Source organism: Ceratotherium simum, chromosome 10, assembly GCF_057802395.1.
Source record: "Ceratotherium simum simum isolate JZ-2026a chromosome 10, ASM5780239v1, whole genome shotgun sequence".
NCBI lineage: Eukaryota > Metazoa > Chordata > Mammalia > Perissodactyla > Rhinocerotidae > Ceratotherium > Ceratotherium simum.
This window is the reverse complement of record NC_141909.1, coordinates 77,949,228-77,976,551: the sequence shown is the minus strand read 5'-3', so window position 1 is coordinate 77,976,551 and position 27,324 is coordinate 77,949,228. Positions and strand designations below refer to the sequence as shown.

At 38.5% G+C, this 27,324-nt stretch overlaps 1 protein-coding gene across 1 annotated transcript in view; it reads left to right on the top strand.

The window, feature by feature from the left end:
* Positions 1–27,324, top strand: part of ATP8A2 (ATPase phospholipid transporting 8A2) — a 507,110-nt gene that overhangs the window by 104,407 nt on the left and 375,379 nt on the right. The window contains exons 22-23 of the mRNA XM_014791223.2: positions 855–993; positions 9,261–9,325. Of these exons, the coding sequence (XP_014646709.1) occupies positions 855–993; positions 9,261–9,325 (204 nt within the window). The remainder of the gene's footprint in view (positions 1–854; positions 994–9,260; positions 9,326–27,324) is intronic.

The window sequence follows — 27,324 nt, the reverse complement described above, 5'->3', positions numbered from 1 at the left end:
GTTGTTGTTGTTCTTTTCAGTTTATCCCGAGGCATTAGGTAGCTTTCCATATATTGGGTTCCCTCAAATGTGGGAGCTGGATTTCAACTTTTTCTGTTTCATATCAGCAACCACTGGTCCATCCATTTTCCGGTTTCTATAACTCTCAAGTCATCACTTGTTTGCTTTTTCATTACTTTTTTGTGTGTTTTTTTTTAATTCTCTTTTGCTTTTTTATGCTCAGTGTTTGTTTGAATTTTATATTCACTTGTTCATCATTTTAATGGAACTTTGGGTAGGAGTAGAACTGAATTCAAGTGTTTTTTTGGCCCTGCCTTACTGGAAATATCCAAAATTACTTTTAAAATCAGAGATGAGCTATTAAATAGGTGACATGCCCGTGCGGCTCTAGGCACATGGTGGCTGCTCACGAGGTAATTGGCTTTTCTCATCAATTGAATCAGTTTCAGATGAGATCAGTTTCTTATCATTGAATCAGTTTTTCTCATGTGTTAACTATAACATAATACTTTGCTCATTAGTGGAGTGGGGAGGGGGGTCACGTACTGTTAATATCCTCAGGATAACTTGGCCATAAGCTTACTGCCAGATGATTTCTCTTCTAACATGCCCATGTACCGAGAAATAAATGATGAGTAAATGATGAGTGCCTGTGTGTATGAAGTGGTTCTAACATTGTCAATAGTTTTGAAATGTCACATATCTAGATATCATTATCTGCAGACAAAGGTTTAATGTAGAAGAAATAAGATCCTTGTCTCAGAACATTTTGACTGCCTTTGTTTTGTCAGTTTGTCATTAATGCTGCTTTTAAGTATGTACTGATCTTCAATTGAAGATATTTTTCAATCCAGAATTTACTCTTACTTGGAGCCACAGCCATAGAAGATCGCCTTCAGGCGGGTGTTCCAGAAACCATAGCAACTCTGTTGAAGGCAGAAATTAAAATCTGGGTGTTGACAGGAGACAAACAAGAAACTGCAATTAATATAGGTAATTAATTTTAAAAATAATTTCCTGATGCTAGTGTTTGTATTATGTTTTTAAACTGTTTTGTACAAGTGCCTCAGGGTTCCTCAAATGCATTGACAGATGACGTTTTATAGAACTCTTCATTCATAAGGCCAAGAAAAGTTTACTGAAACCAAGTGAAGATGTTCTTATGAGCATTATCTGCCTGTTATAAACATCAAAACTATTACCTCTTCCTAAAAAGTATTAAACACACTTATATAGGATATAGAATTCAAGAGGTGACAGCTTCGATTTTCTTATTACTTTCTTCACAAAATTTTAGTCTAAGAGACTAAGAGCATGTTTTCACTAAGTTTATGCATTATTATTTTATATAATATAACCATTTCAATGATTTTATCAATTGGTAGGTTTCTCTAAGAGTCTTGTATCTTTTCCTCCCCCATCTGGGTTGGCAACCTCTTTGCTTGCTAGGCATCACAGAAATGAAAATTGAAGAAACGGAATTTAAGTCCAAATAACTTCATTAGTGTTAAAGAGGCACATTTTAAGTTTGAAAAGGAGTTGAAACTACAATTAAAAGAAAATCTAATTTTTATTATTTGAATTATTTTAAAATTATCTGGTACTTCTGTCACCTTTGTGGTGTAACAAGCCCTGGTGTGTATGTGATAAAATGAATATGTAAGGACTACATGACTTATAAGGTATTTATGGGAATAGACTATGTCACAGCTCACTTTAGAAAGAAACATACCACAACATTGAAATATAAGTGACTGTTGTCCTGTCCCGAGTAGTCTCCTTGGAATATTACCAACTGAATTCAGTGGTGCCCCTTTCCTTAAGCTTTCTCTTTGGAGTTAGCTCTCTGTCTTTGGAATTAGACAATACCTACTGTCTGGGATGAATTTCATTTGTTTTTAATAGACAAAAGCTATTTAATCATTTCTTATGAAGGCTGTAGCTAATCAAATGGAATTTGGGTTCCCAAACAACTGAAATTAACATCTCAAGATGTTAATGACATGTGATTCATCAACAGTCTCTGAAGCATCAGTTATAGATTTTGCCCATCCATTCATGCTAGTTGTCTCTCAAATACATGTTTTTGGAGAAAAGTGTGATGATGTTTCTGTGAAGACTCGTCACTGCTACTAGAAAGTAAAAACCCATAGCTTATAGCCCTTGGTGATGTTGGCAACATTTTTATAAATGAAGGGTAATACATTTGCTTTTAATATAATGTCTCTCTCTATATGTATATACATTGGCCCTTCAGGTATTGCCTATGTAAATTTGGCCTAAAACACCTGCTAACCAGTGCTGGTGGTCTAGTGGTTAATATCTGGCCCAGGTTTATTTCTGGCTCAGGGAACCATACCACCTGTCTGTCAGTTGTCATACCGTGGTGGCTGTGTGTTGCTGTGATGCTGACAGCTATGCCACCAGGATTTCAAATACCAGCAGGGTCACCCATGGTGGAAAGCTTTCAGCAGAGCTTCCGGACTAAGACAGACTAGGAAGAAGGACCTGGCAACCCAGTTCCATAAAGTTGGCCGTGAAAACCCTGTGAATAGCAGCAGACCATTGTCTGATATAGCTCAGGAAGGTGAGAGGATGGTGTGAAAAGACCGGGCAGGGTTCTGCTCTGGTGTCCACAGGGTCACTAGTAGTGGGAATCGACTTGACGGCACTACCAACAACAACAACAAAACACCTGCTATTGTTATGTGGCTCCTCTTGTTCATGTAGGGCACATAAAGTTGACTGCTGTCCTGAAATACTTACTTAAAATTTAGGGGTAGGGCCAGCCCCGTGGCTTAGTGGTTAAGTTCGCGTGCTCCGCTACTGGCGGCCCGGGTTCGGATCCCGGGTGCGCACCGACGCACTGCTTCTCTGGCCATGCTGAGGCCGCGTCCCACATACAGCAACTAGGAGGATGTGCAACTATGACATACAACTATGTACTGGGGCTTTGGGGAAAAAAAAAAGGAGGAGGATTGGCAATAGATGTTAGCTCAGAGCCGGTCTTCCTCAGCAAAAAGAGGAGGATTAGCATGGATGTTAGTTCAGGGCTGATCTTCCTCACACACACAAAAAAATTTTAGGGGTATACTTTCTGCTCTCTTAGAGTGCTATGAAAGAAGTGGGTAACTCCTCAAGTTAAGATTGAAATGTAGTGATAAGCTTTCTTAGTTTTTCAGATCTTGAGTGTTCCTGCTGAACGAACGGCCTTTTTATGCCCCTGGCCCCGGACTTAACTTCCTGAATTGCTTTCCTGTGTTTGCTGTGAGAAGCGAGCATGAGTGTGCTGATAGTGCGCTGGCTGGAAAAGGGCCACTGCCCTCTCTCACCGCTGCTTAGCCAATCACCCCACCCTCGGGGAGCACACACACCCCTTTTCCTACTTGTTTGTTTTGATATACCTGAGCTTATCAGGGTCTAGCTAAGTTTAGAATAAACACAGGTGAAAGCAGAGGGCTGAAAATCAACCCAGAAAACCCAAATGGGTTATAAATCCTGAAGGAAAGTTTGACTTACACCAGTGAGGCTTCTGTGAGCCTTATGCGATAGTTGATACCAGTCCAGTTGTTTAACGGTTATATTATTTTGTGCTGTTTTCAAAGAAGGTATAGGAACATTTGTAGTTTGGCTCCAAAAGCACTCATATCCATTAGATAGATTTTAAAATTGATCTTTTTTAGTGAGTGCTCCTCAGAACCACTAGAAGATGATGCCTCCTACTTATAAGCTGAAGACTTTGCCAAAGTCATATATTTATCCTGGAGTTTTTCTCTACTTGCATTTTTAGTAGTGTAGCAGTAGAATTCAAACATATCTTTGGTGTTACTAAATATGCTTCCAATGGCAAGGAAACTGATGTTCTTTGAAAGAGCTGTATCTGAATTATTTTTTCACTTTGCATTCAGAACTCAAGTTTGTTACCCTGGGTGATGTTGAGGGATTAAATGTCATTTTCTGGTTTAGGATATCTGTTGAGCCTACAAGTGATGCAGAAGGCTCAGCAGCGTGTAGCCATCCAGACATTTTATTAGACTTGTCTGTGTCAGACCACAGGTGACAGCTATAAGCAGCACGGGGTCATGCTCCAGGCACAGTATGGACTGTAAGCCTGTGTTCTAATTGTATATTCTTCATACCCTCGGTAATATGCAACATTGTTCGTCTGTCTCCCGTAATGCTTAGTGGATGTGCTGTACATTGTAGTGCATTCTATGTGCGTTTTTAGGGTACCCAGACCATATTTGGGGAAGAAGATCAAGTGTCTAGCAGTTCTACCTCAAGATGGAATAAGGAAAAGAGAGCAAATTAACAGAGTGTCTGCTGAGTATTAGGTCCCATGCTGGGAGGGCTTTCTGAACACTGTCTTTGGTCTTTACACATGAACGGTCTTATAGCTCGGGGAGAAATTCAGAGTTTACAGAGGCCGTGCTCTACGTAATGACCAGACTAGTACCAGGTCTCAGGGCTCTTGACGTCTGGTGCAAAGCTCATTTTAAACAGGTTCACATGGCTTTCACAAAAACTATTCTTTGAAATTTAAGTTAGAAGATGGGGAGAATGGTTCATCCATTCTAAGATGCACATTATTTTTATATTTTAACGTTTCTGAAATTGGGATATCTTATGATTATTGACTCAATTGACTCAATTTTAATTGGCAACATTTTCTTAGTGGTGCATGTAATAAGAGATCCCCTTTAGAGGCGACATTTGGTATGTTTGGTGTGTGGGGTTGTTGGCTGTCTTTAGCATTTGGTCTATCTATCTATCTATCATAGTTTGAGAATTTTTCTTTAAAGTGTAACTTTTAGTTCATACCTTGAAAGTAAGTATAACTAGTCAAATGAAGGTCCAGGATATTTGTATCTCTTAGGAGCCTGGGAGTGTTATGTAGATACAGTCAACTTGGCTGTGGGTTTTAGGTAGTTTAGAACTGGCATGATGCCAGAATCCTGTTGCGCTGTGCTTGAATTTATGTTAACTAGCTGTGTTTTAAGGAGTTGACAATTTTTTTTTTTTAGGTTAAAAATTTGGCATCAGCTAGTCTAAAGTGAAATTTCAGCTGTAGCCTTTGTGAATCATGTAGTCGTCATTTCCTTATTACCACTGGATAAAACATCTATTAAATACTTAGACAATAGATGTGAAGTTTTTGGAGTCTATAATTTTTTTCTAATGGATGTAGGATGAGTGAGAACAAAATCCTAGTATTCCATTTTAAAGTCATTAAATTGGAAGTAGCTTTTATTGTAAACCATTTCTGAGTTGGAATTCTGCTGCCCCTCCCCCTGCATTTTGTTACCCATCATTTGATACTTTTAAACCATTTCTTATAGTCCTAGAAGTTTAATTTTTTAAAGTGAGTAAATATATTGCTCGCCCATCCTATCATTGCCTATAGATTGCCTTGCCCATTAGGAGACAGACGAGTCCCCATTCTCGGGTGAAGCTGGAGCGTTGTTTGGTGGCATTCACAATCTTAATTTTGTTTTTCATAGAAGAGTCAAACATTTTATTTCTTGATTACCTGCAGCTAGCATTGTTGCCATATGCTCCACTATAGGCTTGGGGAACTTACATTCCCTAATTTTAGGGGCATGAGTTAATTCTGAGACAAATTAGAGAATGAAATAGATGAGAAAGCACTAATTGTGCAGTATAGACATTAAGTGTTAATAATAGTTAATAGTTACTCAGTAAATGTTAGCTATAGTGTGCCACATACTGTGCTAAGTCCTTTACGTAAGTTTTATATTCTCACAGGTGTGAGAGTGCTGAAAACCTGAGCACGTAACTGGGATGCTGGATGCTCATTGCCCCCAGGAAAGATATCTGAGCTGAAAAAGACCAGGGGAGGCTTCACAGTGCCATAGGTTTAAAACTGGAGCCTTCAAGAATTTGTTTTAAAAAAAAAAACTGAGCATAGAATGGGTCAGGATCGCCCAATGTGGGGGTGAGGTGGGGAAGATCATGAGGAAGGCTGAGGCAGTGTGTTCTGTGTGACGGAGCCTTCCTGAGAAGGGTCGGAAGGATCTAGAGGGAAAGGTGCCCAGGTGTGCGGTTCTGTGGATGAGGCTTCAGCTTCCTGCTTCTCTGGATGATGAAGAACTCTGTTCTGGCTGCTTTGACCCCATGTGGAATGGATTAAGAGTACCATCTTTCATCATCCATTCCTGATGTCTAGCAGTGTGTTCATACACTCACACTCAAATAGTGATTGAGCAGTTTCTCTGTGAAAATATTTAGAACCAACAACACACTTATGGAGGGTTGGAAACATGTTGAATCCTGGTGATGGATGGCTTGATTAATCTGATCCTAGGATGTATGGTTAGTAAGGATAAATTGTTCCCAACCCTTCCAAAAATATCTCCCAAGACATCTGGATTTGGATGTCTTTGACAATATGAGCTTACCTCAAAAATAAGAGATACTGATTGCAAGATCTGAGAGATTTGGTTTGGTAATATTTTCTAGTGTGAATTGTTATTTTATTGTCTTAAAATCAAGTCCTGCTGTAAGTACCATAGACTGTAATATTTTGATTTCTTTGAATGTTGATTATACTCAGGTAGTAGAAAGACTAAACACTTCTGTAGTGTGCTGTTAATTTCAGCTGTAGTAAAAAGTGAAATCCCAGAGGTTTTCTTCTCAGTCATTTTATGGTTGTCCTGTTAGATTGCGAGATTAAAGAACTAGACCTCAATTTACAAGTGTGGATTGACATTTCATACCTGGCTCTTCTCCAGGAGTTGATCTCATTTTATCCAAAAACATTAGAAATCAAGCAGACCAAACTTGGATGGACATAATTTAATTTGCCACATTAGCTAAGTCACAATTAACTGTGTTAAACTTTCAGGGTCTATCTAGAGCAAGTGTTCTGTGTGGTAATTCTCTAAGCAAAATCTTGCTTCATTTTCCAAATTAAAAACAGAAAAAAGAACCTGTTTCTTCTCGAAAACCTTTAGTTTTATATATTTAAATTCATGAAAATGTCAGTGGTTTTATTTATTTCCCTCTCCCTGCAATGGCTAGAAAAATACTAGACTTTTTCCATACTATCTTTGTGCAGCTTCAGTTGTCAAGTGGTATTTTGCTTAAATTGAAAAATATAAAATAAAGCAGCAAGCCAGGGCTTAAAAATTACAGCTCGCTTCTGCAGCTGTTGTGCAAATCAAAAACTACCAGCAAATCCTTTTGCATTCGTTATACTAAATTTGTAACAGTCTATATGGCATGAAGTTGCTGGAAGTCTCTGGAGATAAAGAGTAAGCCTAACATAGAGTGAAATGTTTAAAGTTGCAATATCCTCTTTTGTCAATGAAAATAAAATATAGACCTCCCTTCTGGGCCTAGTCTAAGAACTTATAGGAAGGAAGAATACATTTGCAAAATTTTAATGGGAAACAAAGAGTTCAGTTATTTCCATCCTACCATGCAGAACTTTCAATGGCATTCTGGGAAAGTCTCTTTTTTACTCATGGCTATTGTTAAAATACAGACTTGAACAGGTTTGAAAATATATGGAAAATGATTTCTTGTTTCCTGCCTCTTTTTTGTCTTAGAGGTTTAACAAGTATTTGCCCATGTGGTATTGTGATTTTAAATTATTCAGTTTGTTTTATTTTTTAAAATATTATGTGATTGTTTTAATAAGCAAAATAATCTCATTCCCTTGAGGTAACTATTGTTTACAGCCTGGATGATATCTTTATGGTATTGCTTTAAAAAAATAACATTTGGATTAAAAGCCATAATTTTGTGCTTTAAAATTTGTGTTCTGAGGTGGTTTACAAAATATTCCTCTCAAATGACAATCAGAGGATATACTTTGTGTATTCCAAAATAAGCAAAAATACTTATTGTTCCTCCCCCCAAATAACCCCAACATTTTTCTTATTCTTAATTTTTGTCTGTCTTGAATTGTCTTTTGTACCTTTTAGTGGGGTTTCTTCAGGATGGAAAAAGGACCCGACGAGTAGAATTGAGCACGTAAATGTTGCAGTTTTTTGACTTCTTAGTTAAATGCCTGTCTCCTTTTCTCTAGTTAAACATAGCGTTTGTGGGAATGGATACTTGAGCTGATCTGCGGAGGAGAGTCCAGGCTCCCCCTTGCTTTAGGAACAGCACTGGTAAAGGCCCTTCCTTGAGATTGTCACATACATACTTGCTTAAAGGTTGAAATTCTACGTGCTGATTTGGTTCATGTTTCTGTAATCATTGATCCGTTATTTGAAGGTGCTGAGAAAAAAGCTGATTGTGAGGGCCATTTTTCTTTTCTTGCCTTTTCTCAATGAGATAAATTGAGAGGTAGGTTAGTGAAAAGCACATGTTAATGCCAACTCTCTCAAGGGGCGCTGAGAGGTGGGAGGGTGATTTGAAAGAAAGGCTAGAGCCCTGACAAACACCCTTCGTCTTGGGATTTACTGGAGCCGCCTTCTCCCCAGAGTGTGTGGATTTGAAGGGGAGGAATCAGGAGAGGCTCTCCTCTTGGTCTATGGTGTCACTGAGTGTCTCCAGCTGTCCCTGGGTAGATGGCAAAGCCTGGGTAGGAAAAAGTGTCATAGAAAATATATTTCACCTTCTGGGAGGAAAAGTACAAAAGAGTATCTTGCATAACCTAGAGAGATAAGTTTATTTAAAAATGTGATGGAAAATGTTGATAAGAATTAGTATTGGAATACTTTTGTTCTAAAACAAAGTTTTTTTAAACTCAGCTTTAATTCTTGAAATGAGGATTGCTTTGAACCTTTGGTAGGAAAAGTGACTCCCTCAATGTATAATAGTATTCCATTGAAATCTGTCATGGGAATTACCTACTTTTTAAAAAAGCAAATGAGGGATCTTGCTATTACGATAGGCATGTTGATGCTGATTTAGGAGCACCATTAGATTCCATTTGTCTTTCTAAAGTGTTTGCTGTTATTTTAGATAATCCAAGGCTTATCCTAATGTTATACAAGGATGACAAGGATAAAGAAAAACCCTCAGAAAATTGACAAGTATTTATTTTAGCCATTAGTTATAAAGACCTTCCCAACCAGTTCTATTCAAGCTGTCAGCAAGAATCAAAATCAATTTAAACTCACTTTTCCTATCCTAACTCCTGCACAGTTCCTCTGTATGAACCAATAGGCTTAAAATGCTAATAAGGAAGATATAAGAAGGGAGGCTGACTTCAAGTAACCACTGAAAATGCTGAGTTCATGGAAGGAATGATAAATTCACCTGCGTTGTCCCTCCTTCCACTTTAGGATACTCCTGCCGGTTGGTGTCACAGAATATGGCCCTTATCCTACTGAAGGAGGATTCTTTGGATGTAAGTAGCTTTTCAAAAGTTGTATTTGATATAATTGTATTAAAACTCTTTGTTTCTACTACTGATAATCAGGTTTTTTGTTTTTTGGGTTTTTTACTAAAAAACAACTATAAAACTAGTTTGTGTTTTCTGTTTTTATTTATGAATGAATGTTATAAAGTCATATCTTTAAATATCAAAATAGTAAGCTTAGAACGTTGCTTCATGATAATACTTTATTTTGCATTTAAAATAATTGTGCCTTTAAAATGAGATAGTTTTAATGTGGTTTAATTTCCTCTTACGATTTACGTTGAGTGGTGATGGTTAACTCCAGTGTTGGTTACTGAGGAGACTCACAGGATTTTTCTTTCTAGTAAAACTTTAAAATAAAGATAACATTCAAATATCAGGAGTTGTTTAAACTTATATAGTAATAGGATACATCTGCATTTAATTCCCCAAGACCCCAAAGCCACCAGCTCATGGAGAATTGACCAGCATGGTTCTCTGAGCATTTTATGGACGTGTACCCACCTTGTCATGGCCTAAAGCCACTAATGAGACCAGGGATGGGAGCTGATTTGAGGGTAACCAGTGACCTGGGAAGTGATTCGATATGAAGATATGAGCTGAACGATGAGATTCCATTTGTCAGGACTTTTAACAAGGACTTGTTACTGGCAGGCACCCACAGCCAGTCTTCTAGGCAGTATATTTAAATGCCAGTGCTAGGAGCAGATGATAGGGTTAGTTACAGTTTTAAAGGGAGGAGATCTAGTACAGAGAGTTCTCTACTTGTGAGTTGGCGGGGCCATGAATCCTGTGTGGAGGCCAAGATGCTTTCTACTTCTGAGACTCCAAAGTCCTGAGGCTCCAAAGGCAGGGAGAGAGTCTCTGCCTCCAAGGCACCAGTGGCAAGGTACCACTCTCTGGCGTGGGAGCTTCAGGATTTGTCTCAGTGTGCCTCTTGTCCTTGTTTGTGTCACTACCAGCAAGAAGCCCAGAACTCCCAGGTCCTCCTGACTCTGGTGCTTGTTCTCTGGGGTAGTGAGGAAACCTCCCTCTACCCACGCGTTCCCGTCGCCCCAGCATTCCCTATTTCACTCGCCTCTATTTTCTCTCCAGAACTTTTCATCCCTGGAAATAATATATTTTATTATTTATATATATAATTAAAGTAATGTGTATGTATAAATTGTGGTGAAATATATATGATTTACCATCTTAACCATTTTATGTGTGCAGTTTAATGGCATTAAATGTGTTCATGTTGTTGTGCAACCATCACCATCATCTATCTCCAGAACACTTTCCATCTTACAAAACTAAAACTCTGTACCCCTTAAACAACAACTCCTCACTTCCTGCCTGCCAAACCCTGGCAACCACCATTTTACTTTCTGTCTCTGTAAATTTGACTACTCTAAGTACCTCATGTAAGTGGAATCATAAAGTGTTTGTCTTTTTGTGTCTGGCTTATTTCACTTAGCATAATGTCCTCAAGGTTCATCCACATTGCAGCATGTGTCAGAATTTTCTTCCTTTTAAAGGCTGAATAATATTCCATTTTTTTACCCATTTATTTGTCAATGGACACTTGGGTCACTTCCACCTTTTGGCTGTTGTGAATAATGCTGCTATGAACATGAGTGTAGAAATGACTCTTTGAAACCTTCAATTCTTGTGGGTATGTACCCAGAAGTGAAATTGCTGGATCATATGATAATTTTATGTTTGACTTTTTGAGGAACCACCGTACTGTTTTCTACATGTTACCATTTTACATTCCCACCAACAGTGTACAGGAGTTCCAATTTCTCCACATCCTTGCCAATGCTTCTTATTTTCTGAGTTTTTTTTTGATAGTAGCCATCCTGATGGGTGTGGGTATCTCATTGTGGTTTTGATTTGCATTTCCCCAATGATTAGTGATGTTAAACATCTTTTCTTTCTTTCTTTTTTTTTTTTTGTGAGGAAGATCAGCCCTGAGCTAACATCTACCAATCCTCCTCTTTTTGCTGAGGAAGACTGGCCCTGGGCTAACATCCGTGCTCATCTTCCTCCACTTTATATGGGACGCCGCCACAGCATGGCTTGACAAGCGGTGCATCAGTGCGCGCCTGGGATCTGAACCGGCAAACCCCGGCCGCCGCAGCGGAGCACGCGCACTTAACCGCTTGTGCCACCGGGCCGGCCCCTGAACATCTTTTCATGTGCTTATTGGCCGTTTGTATATATTCTTTGAGAAATGTCTATTCAATCCTTTGCCCATTTTTAAATCAGGTTGTTTTTTTGAAACCTTTATATTTTCTCTGTCTCCCTCTAGTCTGTTAGAATGTAAGGTCAATGGAGCAAAAGTCTAATTTTTTTTAAAAGGACATGTCTGCCTCCAAGACAGTGCTTTGCATACGTTAGCTACTCAGTAAATGTTTGAATGAATGAGTGAACAAACTAAAGATAATTTTCCAGTTTTCAACTTGAATTTCTACTTAAAAGGTCATGCCGATGAGGTAGTGGCTAGGGTAACCATGATGGGCTGAGTGCAAGCTGACAGTAGGAGGGGATCAAAACTGAGGAAGATCAAACAGCACACTGGGAGAGAGGAGAGTGGGGTGCTGGTATAGAGACATGCCTGAAACTCGGGGATGAATCCACATAGCCTGTGAGCGCACCCAGACTGCCTGTGCCTGGAGCTCCCCTGTTTCTTGATGGTTTTCCACTTCTAAGGCATCCACAATCTTAAAATAAGCCTTTTTTCTGAAGGTAGCTTGGAAGCGAGCCTGTATTTTCCTTTTATACCAGCGTTCTCTGCAATCCAAGAGATGGACTTGGACTCTGCATAGCACTATAAGGCTTGTAGCACAGATTGAGACTTCTTGTTTACCTAGACCAAGCAGTGATTTGTGGGGCCAAACTGGACGTCTTATGAGTGTGTCCCAGACTTCCCTTGGTAACCTGTTAACAATGCTGCTTCCTTCACCAGTTTTGAACTTCCTCTTTTAATATAATGACTTTAATGTACTCAATATCTGCTGAGCAGAGGTGCAATTTCTGTGTACTTTTTTGTTCCAGACTCAAAGGGGCACTCCATATTTTTGACTAAAGTCCTTCTACCTCCTCTCCCTTCCCCTCTTCTTCTCCCCTTCTTCTTCCCCCTCATTCTTTAGTTGGGTTAAAGGCACTCCTATTCTCATTAAAATTTCATTTGGTAGGTGTGGAATAAAAGCAAAGTGCTAGGGCAATAAATTAGATATAAAGTAGATTCCTGGTGGAGCTCCCACGTTGAGCATTCGGTGTTGCAGGGCTCCGATGATGGAGCAGACAAGACAGGGACAAAGGCAGTGGCCCAAGAATTAGAAGCATTGGGCCTGGCTTCCCTTACTTCATCTCTCATGTAAGTGTGAGGGAATTAGGGGGCTTACCTCAAAGACCCAGAGCTGCATCCGTCACCTTCACTTGACCAAAAAGGATTTCCAAACTGGGACTCCAAATGCTTATAAATGATTGGGATTCATCTCTCTGCTTTGAGTTTTTCAGCTGTTGCCAAAATAACATCTAAGCTCTGTAATATAGATGAGATCAGTGGTCTTTGAATTGGGGGCGGGGGTGGGGGTGGTGATCATGTGCACCCCAGGAGGCACTGGATGAAAAGCATGCTAGAAGAAAATGTGATTTTCTTTTATTTAGGTTAAAAAAAAGTACTAAGAAATCAGCTTTATTGATGATAATATATGGCTTGGCACTGGCACATCCAATCCTACTTCTTGCACATTGACCAGAAATGGGTCTGGGAGGAATGTGTAGGAGGAGAGAAGCATGGAGTGCCAGGAGTAAGAAGGGTTGACCCTGGGGCCTCCCACTCTTTTGTTTGCTCTTAGTTCATTGTGAAGTATTGCCATTTATGTGTAGTAGTTAAATGGATTTATGGAAAACTCACTCTCACAAGGTGCTGGCTTAAAAGGATTCCTATTAAAAAAAACAAAGGAATTCAGATAATAATCGTGTAAGCAGAAGCCACAACAATATGCGTTGCTGGACGTGTGTGCTAGTTCAGGCTTTGCTTTGGCTACTTGAGGAGTTTAAAACAATGATTAGATCTGACAAGTTAAACAAATTTCAAAATTACCCACAAGGCTATTGTCATTAATCATGACTCTTGCCCTAAATGTATATGGTATCTTGAAATATTAGCTGCGGTAATATGAAACTATCGGAATTAGTGAGACTTTAAGAGACTTTAAAAACTAAGAATCCTGAGTATGAGGATAAAAATCTGCAATCTTATCAGCAATTTATAAAAAACATGTAATATTCAAATCAGTTACTCTCTAAAATTTCACAAAACCTGCTGCTAGCTATTGAGTGATAAATGTCTTTTGATATTTGTTAGTAAAAGATAAAACGTGCCAAGCCCTTTGGGGAGCTTTTGTTTTTCTTGTTGTAATAATCTAGAGAAAACAACATGGCAACAATTAAAATGGATGTGGATGGAAGACCTATAGGAAATCTTGCTAGGGTTTTCTAAGAAACAAGTAATTGAACAAATTATGAAATTTAGGAGATTTGTTCCATATTTGGATAAAAGTGTAGCTGTTTCTACCACGTGTTAACTTACGGAATATACAAAAAACCTATTTTTGATGAGCCATCAAAAGAAGGATGTATTGGTAAAGATATATTTGTTCTGAGCAAAATGTTAATTCTTTAACTCAAAGTTTTATGAAATGAGTATATATAATCACTGATGGAATGCCTACTGAGGAATTAAAATGGAATCATGTAAAATTCATTAATGACATCTATGGCAGAGACTACATTTCCCAGCATCCCTGTGACAGGGTGTGGCCGTGAGATTTAATTCTCACTGGTGGAACGTGAACAGAAGTGAGGTGGGACATTTCTGCATTACCCATTGAAGGGGAAATCCCTTGCCCTGGTTTCTCAGCTCTTACCATTCTGCTGGCTGGACATGGCAGCAGCTGGAGCCCCTTTGGGAGTTCTTGTATTGAGGAAGCTGTGTACTGAGGACAGCAGAGCTGCTCCACCACTGTGGGTCCCTGGATGACTTTGAGGAGCAGAATCTGCAGATTCCCTCTGGATTTTGTGTGTGTGTGTGAGAAAAAGTTATATCGTTTGAAATATTGCATGGGGGTAAGGGAGGTCTCTTGGTTTGCCTCACCCTACTAATAAAACAGAACCTGGTACTAAAAGTAGTGTCAATACAGGCATGGTGTAGGGCTATCCTCAGAGAGAGAGGATTTGCCCTTCTGCTGGCAAAAGAGAGGGAATGGATTTGGGAGGTCAAGGGGTTTGGATTCCTTCAAATTGATACAGATGTCCCCCTTCTAGTTCTTAAGGTCGTATTCTTTCTCAGCCATTGTCCTAACTTCCGTGGCAAGAGACCTGGTGAGTCTGTGACTACAACATTCATTGACTTCTACCATGTGAGCATTTCCATTATGCCAAAAAGTTCCCTCCTGTCCCTTTGCAGTCAACCCTCCTCATCCCTAGGCAACCACAGGTCTGCCTCCTATCATGATGGATTAATTGTGCTTGTCTTAGAATTTTATGTGAATGAAACCAAGCACTAGACTCTGCTTGTGTCTGACTTCTTTCATTCAACATAGTTGTTTTGATATTCATCTATGTTGTTGCATGTATCGTTAGTTCATTCATTTTTATTGCTGAGTAATATTTCATTGTATGGATATACCATAATTTGTTTATCCATTCATCTGTTGAGGGACATTTCAATGATTTCCAGTTTGAGACTATTATGAATAAAGCTTCTGTGTGCATTTTTTACAAGTTTTTATGTGGACACGTTTTCATTTTTCTTGGATGAATACAATTCTACTTATAGGATTAGAATTGTTGGATCATAAGGAAAATGTATATTTTGGAGGAAAACAATTCTACTCCTAGGAGTAGAATTGTTGGATCATAAGGAAAATGTATATTTAGCTCTATAAGAAACTGTCAGTTTCCATTTTACACTCCCACTAGTACTACCTGAGAATTTCCATTGCTCCACATCTTCACCAATGTTTGGTATTTTCAGTCATTTTAATTTTAGCCATTTTAGTGGATATGTCATGGTATCTTATCGTGGCTTTAACTTGCATTTCTCTGGTAACTATTAATGATGACTATTAATGTTTCTTATACTTAATGGCCATTTAAAAAATCTTTCTTTGTGAAGTCTCTGTCACGTTTCTTGACCAGTTTTGGATTAGTTTTATGTTGTCTTAGTGATGAGTTCTTTCTGTATCCTAGAGACAAGCCGTGTGTTAGAGATATGTATTGGAGATATTTTCTTAACAGTGGTAGGAAGGACAGACCTAGGGTGACATCCAACAATTCTTCCCTCCTGGTGTCCACACCTTTGTGTAATTCTCTCCATTTAAATATGTGTGGAACCTGTGATTTACTTCTAACCACTGGAATATGGCAAGGGTGATGGACTGTCACTCGCTTGATTATGTTACACTATATAAGACTCCATCTTAGCAGACTTGATGAGAGACTTTTCTCCCTTGATGGCTTTACAAACTAAGCTGCCATATTGTGAGAAGGCTTGTGGAGAGGGCCATGTAGCGAGGAACTGCAGGCAGCCTCTAGAAAGAAAATTGGGACCTCGGTCCTAACAACTGCAAGGAGATGAATTCTGCCCAACAACCTGAGGAAGGTTGGAAACAGGTCCTCCTCAGTCAAGCTTTAAGGTGAGAGCCTAGCTTGACAAACAACTTGATTACATCCTTGTGAGACCCTGAACCACAGATTCAGCTAAACTGTTGCATGGAAACTGAGCTAATATGTGTGTGTCTTAGTCAAAGCTGCTAAATTTGTGGTAATGTGTTACACAGCAATAGAAAATGAATACAAGTATCTTTTGAAGAACAGACATTTTAAATTTTATTGAAGTCCAATTTCTTTTTTCTTTTTCTTTCTTTTTAAAAATATTTGTATGAGTGGAGCTTTGGTGCTCTAAGAAATATGCACTTACTCTGAGATTGGAAAGATTTCCTTTTATGTTTTCTTCTAGGAGCTTTATAGTTTTAGCTTATAAATTTAAGTCTATGATTCATTTTTGGTGCATGGTATGAGGTAAAGATTGACATCCAGTTTGTTTCCCATATGGATATTTAGTTTTTTCAGCACCATTTGTGAAAAATACTATTATTTCTTCATAGAATTACCTTGGCACTTTTGTTGTAAATCAATTGACTGTATATGTGATTCTATTTCTAGACACTCTAGTTTATTCCATTCATGTATATGTCTCTCTTTATGCCCAATTCCACATTGTCTTAATTATGGTAGCCTTATAGCAGGTCTTGAAATCCTCCAACTTTGTTCTTTTTCAAGATTGTTTTGGTTGTTCTAAGACCTTTGCACTTCTGTATACATTTTAGGATGAGATTGTTGATTTATCCAAAAAGCCTGCTAGGATTTCTATGGAGACTGCATTAAATCTATAGATAAATTTGGGGCAATTTGACATTTTAATGGTATTGAGATTTCCAATCCATGAACATGGTATATCTCTTATTTGCTTAGTCTTCTTTAATTTCCCTCAGCAATACTTTGCAGTTTTCAGTGTATAGGACTTGCACATGTCAAATATTGTGTGTTTTTTAATTTGTAACTTAAGAACCACTTGATTCTTGCATTTTTTTTATTATATTCATATTTTCCTGTAGATCCTTCAACATATTTATGATAGATCTTTTAAATTCCTCCTCTGGTAATTCCATTTCTCTGTCATTTCTGGGTCCGTTTCTATTTGCTAATTTTTCTCTTGGTTATAGGTCACATTTTCCTGTCATTTTTTGTGTCTAGTAATTTTTTATTGTATGCTGGTTATTATTAATGTTTTGGTACCGAGTATCTGGGTTCTGTTATTTTCCTTTAAAGAATATTGAGTTTTGGCAGGCAGTTACTTGTGGCCTGCCAATGTTATAGTAGCCTTTACTCTAGAACTATTTTAGCTTTACTATCAAAATAAGACCCTTTGTAACTGCCACCTAAGACCCAGGGTATTCACTGCAGGTTTTTCACTATGGCTGGTTGGAACTTAAATATCTCCTAATCTTGTATGAGCTCTTGGAATTGTTTATTTTATAGACCTGATAGTTGTTCTTTTATTCATTTATATATATATATTTCCCCCCCAAAATCTCATAGTATCTCACCCTATACATGCATAACTTAGTGTTTGGTCAAAGAAACAAGGGGATCATTGTAGATTTCTTAAGTTCTTTCTGTGTGTAGTTTCTTCCTCTTCAGCCTGCTGCTCTGCAAATTCCAACAAGCTAGCATTCTCTAGCTCCAATTTCTGTCTCCTCGTACCAGTTATAAGATCGTATTCTATTTGGTTTCTTCTTTCCTGAATCACAATTCAGAAATTATGTCCAGTCAGAAAGCCTCAGCTACCATATAGCTCACCTCATTAATTTCTCTTCTTTCAAGATCATAGTCCTGTGTTGCTTGTTGTCCAGTGTCTGAAAACAAGTGTTTCATTTTTTTTCCTCCAGTTTTCTAGTTGTTTACAAGTCTGGTACATCAGTTGCTTCATGATGCCTAGAAGCAGAATTTGAGTAATCCCCTTGTGCTTCTGTCAGATCATCTTTGGTAAACACTAATTTCAAGTTTAAAGGTCTGCACCACTTGGATTTTCCTTTGGTAACAATTTGCTGCTCCAAGAGCTTGGCCAGTTGTCTCTGATTTTAAGAACTCTGGGGACACTTAGCTGGATGAGGATAAAAGAATACTAGGGTAGAGTGTCAGTATCACCTCTGGGTTCTAGGGAAGAAGCAGGAGGTTGACTGTAAAGGCAAAGAAAGAATATCGTAGATGGTCATTTAAGTAACTATTTTGGTACTGCTTGCCATGGACAACCGACATCTTTTTTTCCACTGGTGATAAGATCATCATCACTGTTTTCAAACACAAGCAGAAGAAATAGTTAATCCCAGTTTCCCATCTTTGAACTGTTCCTTAGAACCACTTCTGATACCAAATACATGAACAGTCAGAGTTCAGTGCAGGAAATGGTGATAGTCAGGTCTGATCAGGAGATGAAAACCATACTTGTTATTTGAACAGAATGGTTTTAATGTAAAGAATTGTGAATTAAGTATCGAGTTGTTAATTAGGTAACTGAAAGTGTAAAAAGAGAACTTGAGGGCAGGGGTTGGCAAATTACAACCCTCAGGAGAAATCTGACCCAACACCTGTTTTTGCAAATAAAGTTTTATTGAACTCAGCCATCCGCATTCATTTACACATCGCCATGGCTGCTTTCGCACTACAATGGTAGAGTTGAGTAGTTGGGACAGAGGCTTTATGGCTCACAAACCCTAAAATATTCACTACCTTGTCCTTTTTTGGACATAGTTTGCCCTGCTCTCAGGTACCTTGTAGTAGCAACTGAAGGGAGCAGCTACTATCCCTAGGGCTGAGGGAAGGGAAGGGAAAAGATTGGAATTATTAAGACTTTTAAACTTCAAAGAGGGGACTCTCAAAGCTGATACTCAGACCTCTGAAGAGAGAGAGATGCTGCTGGTCTAGTGTCTCTATATTTGGGGTAGAAGGCAATGAACATAGTTTTGCAAGTGTTGGAAAATCTGAAAACTGGATTTATCTGCTCTAGAAAAGAACTGTGCTGGCAGGGTGAAGAAGCAACTCTCAAGGGAATTGCAAGCAGACAGGAAGCCCACAAGGAGGCAGATAAGAGGAGCCAATCTGTCTCAAGATTGGCAGCTTCTCTCTCTCTCTCTTGCACCCCCTACTGGCAGAGCCTAGCAGGGAGCCCGCTGGCAAATCAGGAATATTGTAGAGTTCCTACTCTAGTATCACAAGCTGAATACAGAAGGGTAAGGTTTGAGGGTGAGAGATGTTAACTCAATCACTGGCACGGAAGCTAGTTTCAAGTATAAGGGAAGTTAAAACAGGAAATTAGGTGCTTGCAAAATTATTGGAAAAGCTGAAGGAGCAGAAGTCAGCATGTCTTAGGTCAGCTTCAAGTTCATGCCTCTGCAGTTTTATTCCCAAGGTCAGGACACTGTTGCTGCTATGCAGGAGACTTCAGGAAATCACTGCTGTTGTTCCAGCTTCCCTGTGCCTTTAAAGCTGGGACTAGATGGTAAAATGTGGAATACTTCCTCTGCATGAAGAGGAATGGCTGTCTCTTTTCTGTCTTCCAAATCTTAAGCAAATGTATCTTGTTGATAGAATTCATCTAGAATCCTGCCAATAAGGGAGTCTGGGAAATGTGGTTTTTAGCCTTCCAGTCCCTGCAATATAGAGAAAAACGGAAGAGCATGGAAATAGATGCTGAGAGTCAATCAATAAACAATATCTAGCACTGGCTTATTTAAAGGCAAGTAGGAATCAGGAGGGCACAGAATGCTATAGGATCTCATTGATGTGACTGATTTTATAAAATTTAGACCTTTAACATACAGTAGATTCATTACAGGATTTTGCAATGACATGTAGGGTGACCATGAACACCTGTGGACCACTCAGAAGTTTCCTCTTTTGTTTCTGTTGCTGTTGTTTGTTCCCATGGCAAGGAACCTAACAGTCATCAGGCTTAAAGGTGATGAAGGATAGTATAATGGTTACGGGAGCAGGCTCTGAAATGCCTGGCTGGGTTCAAATCCTGCTCCCTGTACTCAGAAAAGTCTTTGACCCACAATAAATTCTTATAGTAAGTCACAGTTACTATTTATTTTCTATTTTTCTTTTACAAAAGTCCAGTTCTCTGATTTTATCTTTTCTCTGAAGACAGGTGGCTCCATGGTAAGTTACTTAAAATATGTAACCACATGCACATGTTCATACCACAGGCACACTGTTGTCATTTGAGGCTTCAAGATGAAGGTGATGTTTTAATGTTTGGTATGGTGAGGGCTTTTTTTGGTATGGAGAGAATACTTTGGAAAGAAATGCTTTAGATTTAGAAATTTAGAAATTTAGAAAGGCTTGTATTGTTATGTGACTTTTATTGCAGAAAATGTGGGTCACATACCTTAAGCAGCCTCTCCAGTAACAAAATCTCATGTCTGTTGAGTGCTTATTCACGAGTGCCCGGCAGTTTATGTGAGTTCTCTCTCTTAATCCTCCCAGCAACTCTTTTTTGTGTGTGTGTGAGGAAGATCAGCCCTGAGCTAACATCCATGCCAATCCTCCTCTTTTTGCTGAGGAAGACTGACCCTGAGCTAACATCCGTGCCTATCTTCCTCCACTTTATATGGGACGCCGCCACAGCATGGCCTGACAAGTGGTGCGTCGGTGCGGCCCGGGATCCGAACCCAGGCCGCCAGCAGCGGGGGTGCGCGCACTTAACCACTATGCCACAGGGCAGGCCCCTCCTAGCAACTCTTAAAGGTAGTGAAATTTTCTTTTTTCAAAGCTGGTGCTAAAATATTTGTGTGAAATTTTCTTTCCATTTTTTCCTACCATCTGGATAATAAATTCCTGATAATATTTACTTACTTGGTAAGATCACCTTAAGACTATATTTTTTCTTCAACATCTTTTGTGGGGGAAGTAAGATTATGGTATACTAGAGATGTTGCTTGGGCAATTGTTTTTCCTGATTTAATTTGAGGCACGTTCAATTGATAATTCTTTTAATCCTTTGAAGGTACTTATATTTAAAGGGCAGAGAGACTATTAAAAACATTTTTTGTTATGTGTTAGTAATAAGTGTTATTGAGGACTGTAAGGTGGAAATGAAAAGCAGGGAGGGCAGAGGTTACTATGATGTGGACAGTGGTTAGGGAAATGCTCTCTAATAAGATGGTATTTGAGCAGACTTGGAAGAAGGGAGACTTGGGGCTCTCTGGATAGGGGACTACACATCCCACTCTGCCTGGGTTAGTTTCAGTTTACACCTGTTGTCCTGGCATAATTTTAATAATGCCCTTCTTTTTTTTTTTTTTTTTTTTAAAGATTTTATTTATTCATTTTTTTCCCCCCAAAGCCCCAGCAGATAGTTGTATGTCATAGGTTCACATCCTTCTAGTTGCTGTACGTGGGACTCGGCCTCGCGCTGGATGGAGAAGTGGTGCCTCGGGGCGCGCCCGGGATCCGAACCCGGGCCGCCAGCATCAGAGCGCGCGCACCCAACTGCTAAGCCACAGAGCCGGCCCCTAATAATGCCCTTCTGACTCTCCGAAGTATCCTGGTGTGGATGGTAAATAATACCATCAGCCTGTATCTGGGGGAATAGTGTCCCAGGAAGGTGGTTCACCCAGTGCAAAGACCAAGCCTGATGCATTCCTACTCTATTTGTGCAGTGAGTGAGGGAGAGAGTGGGGTAAGTATGGAGTGGAGTGGGTGAGAGAGAAAGTAGGTGTGGAGTGGAGTGGGTGAGGGGGAGAGTGGAGTGGAATGGAGTGGAGTAGGCGAGGGGGAGAGTGGCAGAGGGAGTCAGAGAAATAGCAGGACCTCACCTTGTGGTCTTATAAATCATTGTTATTATTTGGCTTTTATTCTGAGTGAAATGGGTTGTCATTGGTGGAATCTGAGCAGAAGAATGATATGATCTGTTTTACCTTTTAAAAGGGTATCTGGCTACTGGGGTAGATACCCTCATTTAGGCCACAGGGAGATGAGGGCAGAAGCAGAGAGCCCAGTTAGCAGACTGTTGCACTAATCTAGGTAGGAGAGCATGGTGAGGGTTGGATCAGGGTGTTGGCAGTATCAGTGACGGGAGGTGGGGAATTCTGGGAGTATAGTATTTTCACAGTAAAGCTGACAGGATTTGCTATATATTGAGTGTGGGATATTAAGAAGGGTAAGACTCCGAGGATTTGGATCTGAGCAGCTGGAAAGATTAAGTTGCAATTTCTGAGAGGAGGAGAACTTGTAGGAGACGCAAGGATCGTGAGGGGAATCAGGAATCTTTTGGACATGTTTAGGGTTCAGGTCACTATTAGATATGCACAGGCAGCTGAATGTGTAAGTCTGGGAGTTCAGGGGAGAGGTCTAGGATGGAGAGAGATTCTTGGGAGTAGTCAGTGTACTGTTGTAAAGCTGTGAGACTTGATGAGAACCCCAGATTGATTAGAGATGGCAAAGAGGTTAAGAATTAAGCTTTGGGGGGTACTTTGGGGGTACATTGTTTAAAAGTTTGGGAGATGAGAGCCAGCAAAGGAGACCAAGAAGGGGTGTGGCCATTGAGATAGGCAGAGAAACAAGAGAGGCTGGCATCTTGGAAACCAAATAGAACAAAGTCTTTCAAGAAGGAGGGAAGGAACAGCTGTTAAATGCTGCTTTATAGGTCCAGGGAGATGAGGTCTGAGAATAATTATTGGATTTGGCAATGTGGAGGTCATTGGTGACCTTTCAAGAGCTACTTGGAGGGTGTTGTGGAGATGAATGCCTGATTGGAGTGTGTTCAAAGGATTGGGCGGAGAATTGGAGAAAACAACTAAAGAGATTTCTGTGAGTTTTGCTGAGACTTTTGACAGATCTTTGGTTAGTGTGGTAATCTATTTCCTTATCTAATGAGCAAATTAATAAACTTTATTCTTCTATTAATGTATCATAAACCGTGATTTTTAAAAATAAATTCTACCAATAAAAAAATATTCTTTTATTAACGTTTTCTCTAAGTGAAAGTGGTGGATATTTGTTACTAATGGTCTTGAAATAATTGGCTGAATCAATCAGAACTTTAAACTTAATGTACTGAACTCTTTGTAATCTAGCAATTATACTTTTGTTTGTTTTTCACAAAACAGAGCTGGTAGTACTCTTTTGTTCTCCTGCAGCTGCTTAAAGAATCATTTCCATCCGATAGGTTTATTTCTGATAGATGATCCCTGTCTATGGAATCCAGCTTTGGGGTGGGGAACTCAGAAGGCTTTGTCCACCTCTAGTGCTAATGGTATCCTTGAAAGCATCAAAAGCATGGAGAGACAGGCAGGCATAACCTACCAGGAGCCTGATCACTCTTATCACTGCTGGCTTCCTAAGTGAAAAAAATCAGTAATTACACGGTATATCATAAAGGTATATCATGAAAGATGTTTAATGTCAACAATGATGGCAGTTCTTAGGCTGAGATAATAACCTACTTTGCCGTGACAGTGCAGCCAGGGTATTGTAATGGAAAAATTATTACATCAGAGGCTTAAGTCTGTCAGATTCCTTCATCAATGAGTTTATTCTGTGGTCAAGTTTCCAAGCACTGTTGTTCCTATATAAGGTAACTTATGTAGACCTGGGCATGTTTTGTTTGGAATGACTTCCAAGATGTATCTAAGACAGAACTTTGATGTAGTTCACTTGATTAATGGGAGCATAACCACCAAGTTTTCTTCTGAGGATAGTTTAGATTTTCTGACAATCTAATAGTTTTAAACCTCATTTACCCCCTTTTTAAAATTACTCAATTTATTTAAAGCAGAAAAAAACAAAAAATAGATAAAAATGAGAAAAAAGAAAAATGAAATTACTTGGAATCCTACTATCTAAAGAACTACAATTAAAAATTTGGGTAATAGTCTAAGAGCTTCTTTTCCGGGGCAAGTAGAAGCTTATATTTTATATTTATATCTACGTATATATATATATATGTATAATATATATATAATATATATGTTTATATATAATATTTTATATGTAAATGTTATGTATATTATATTTATGTTTTGGCTCTTTTCATTCACTAACAATGCAACTATATGTATGTATACGTGTGTGTGTGTACAGTATATATATATGTAGCCATTAAAAAAAATGGAATTGTATACAATAGATATTCTTGTTAACCTGGTTTTCTTCTCACTTAACTGAAACTCTGTCTCTAGATCAATAAATAGGTAGCTAGAGCCCCCTTTTAGAGAATGACGGAGATTTCATTGTATATATTTCCATGGTTTATTAACTCTTCACTAATTATTGGACATAGAGGTTGTTTCTAACCTTTCATGTTTGGCAACATATCTTTTTTTTTCTGCTGTTTATTTTCTTAGAATAAATTCCTAAAAGTAAGGATCCTAGGTCAAGAGAATATACCTTTTTGGATGGAGATGATCCGTGTACACGGACACACACACACGCAAACAAATATGTCTGCACATATAGTCATATACTCCTCCTTGCCCTCCAGATAAGTTTTGCCGATTTATCTGTAATTTATTCATTAATGAATTAAAAAAGCTTACCATATTTGTGTACAAGTAATATAAATATTGGAAATTTGGATATTTTCTCAGTATTGTTTGTGGAGTTAAAATCCTCTGAACTGAGGTTATATTTAATATGTTCTAAATTTGAAGCTATTATAGCAAAATGAATTCTTAATAGATGGCTGCATAGCTTATAACTTGAAATACTGATGAATTTTCAATTTGTGTGGGTCTTTTCTGCTTTCCCTCTTTGGTGTGTAGTGCTAGGTAAACCATGAAATGTAAAGCTGTCATTGATTCTGCTTCTGTTTGAATGATTATTTTCTTTTAAATATTTTAATATGAGAACAGTTTTAAAGGCATGATTTAAGAACATGTTGAAGAAGAATAATTCATTGGCAGATAAAAGCCATAGCTTACTATATAGGTAGGAACATGATTATTATCTCCTAGAGATTGTCAACTTAAGAAGCAAATTTTCCTGTTATTTTACCCTCAAAACAAGTTTATTCAGGAATACCCAAAAGAATTGCAACTTGGGATGTGTGTACTATGGCCAACTGTAGGCAAATCTAGAGAACAAAGGAGAGGAACTGCTTTTATAGAGAAAAAGGGGAGTAGGGAGGGGCTGTTCTAAAGGAAAGTCCATTGGGGGAAAGGAGCAGTTCAGGGAGGCAAGGCTTCTCATTGGCCAAGCTGCCGCTTTTCTCATTGGCTGGGTTGTTGCTGGGTGGAGAGAGAAATCTTCCTTCAGGAGTGAAGTAGTTGTACTTCCTGTCAGAGATGCAAATGTCCGTCTCTTCCTGTTTGGAGTAATTGATGATGTTTGATAGAGCATGAAAGCTCCTCCCACAGGCCTTCCAGACTCCAGTTTAGTTGAGGTTTCTGTTATCAATTTCCACAAGATGAACTCTCTGCTCTCCTTTCAGTAGGAAGTTCTTGATTCATTAAGTTACCACAGGCTCCTTCATCCAACATAATAGTCTAGTTCTTCTTACATTTAAATTATAAGCCTATTGAAAAATGTTTTGATCCAACTGAACATATTCATTTGGTCTTAACATTACTCCGTTCACATGTTTTTCTCCCTTTATTATCCAGAACTTAAATTTTAAAGCAATATAAACTAAAATGATCATTATAGTTAAAAAAAAACATTTTCTATAGGGGGTTAGTTAGGGAGAAGTGAAAATGTTTTTCTGTATTGTTTATTGTAATACTTGCTAGCCAGAAACTGGTTATTAACCACCTGAAACATAACTAGTTTGATTGAGGAACTATTAATTTTAAGTAATTTAAATAGCCATGTGTGGCTAGTTGCTACCATATTGGATAGCACAATGTAGATACTTTTAAGTCCGTTAGCGCAGGGATCAGCAAACTCTGGCCATCAGGCCAATTCCAGCTCACCACTTGTTTTTTTTTTTTTTTAGGATTATAACAATCTTTTTTTTAATTTTATTTTTTTAATTGAGGTAACATTGGTTTATAACATTATATATATTCAGGTGTACATCATTATATTTCAATTTCTGTGTAGATTACATCATGTCCACCACCGAAAGACTGATTACAATCCATCACTTTACACATGTGCCCTGTTACCCCTTTCTTCTCTCCCCTCTTCCCCTCTGGTAACCACCAATCTAATCTCTGTGTCTATGTGTTTGTTTGTTTGTTGTTGTTGTTTTTATCTTCTACTTATGAGTGAGATCGTATGGTGTTTGACTTTCTCCATTTGACTTATTTCACTTAGTATAATATCCTCAAGGTCCATCCATGTTGTCATAAATGGCACGATTTCATCTTTTTTATGGCTAAGTAGTATTCCATTGTATATATATACCACGTATCCTTTATCCATTCATCTGTTGATGGGCACTTAGGTTGTTTCCAAGTCTTGGCTATTGTGAATAATGCCACAATGAACATAGGTGTGCAAATATCTTTACTCATTTGTGTTTTCATGTTCTTTGAATAAATACACAGCAGTGGAATAGCTGGATCATATAGTAGTTCTATTCTTAATTTTTTGAGGAATCTCCATACTGCTTTCCACAGTGGCTACACCAGTTTACATTCCCAACAGCAGTGTATGAAGGTTCACTTTTCTCCAGATCCTCTCCAACACGTGTTATTTCTTGTTGTTAATTATAGCCATTCTGATGGTTGTGAGGTGACATCTCATTGTAGTTTTGATTTGCATTTCCCTAATAATTAGTGATGTTGAACATCTCTTCATGTGCCTGTTGGCCATCTGTGTATCTTCTTTGGAAAAATGACTGTTTACATCATTTGCCCATTTTTTAATTGGGTTATTTGTTTCTTTGTTTTGGAAATAAAGTTTTAATGGAACACAGCCACTTGCATTCATTTATGTATTGTCTGTGGCTGTTTTAGTGCTATGATGGCAGGGTTAAGTAGTTGCAACACAAAACAAATGGCACAGATTAAAGTATTTACTATCTGGTCCTGTATAGAAGGTTTTTTGACTCTTGCCCTGCCTGATCAAATGGAAACTGACCCCTTTCTACTTCCATTGTCTGCTGTTGCTGCATATTCTAAAACAATGTTTTTTTTAAATGTTAACAAGCATTGAGTCTATGGCTAATTTGGGGAGATACAGAGTTATAAATAATTAAGTTTCTCTGCTACAAGTTTTACACATTTTTTAATATGCTTATTGCACTGTGAATCTTGCAGAGGTGGATATAGAATATTTTGTTAACCAAACTTATTTGATCACTGAATTTCTGGGTGTTTTTTTTTTCTTTTTTCTTTTTTTTTTGGTGAGGAAGATTGGCCCTGAGCTAACATCTGTTGCTAATCTTCCTCGTTTTGCTTGAGGAAGATTGGCCCTGAGCT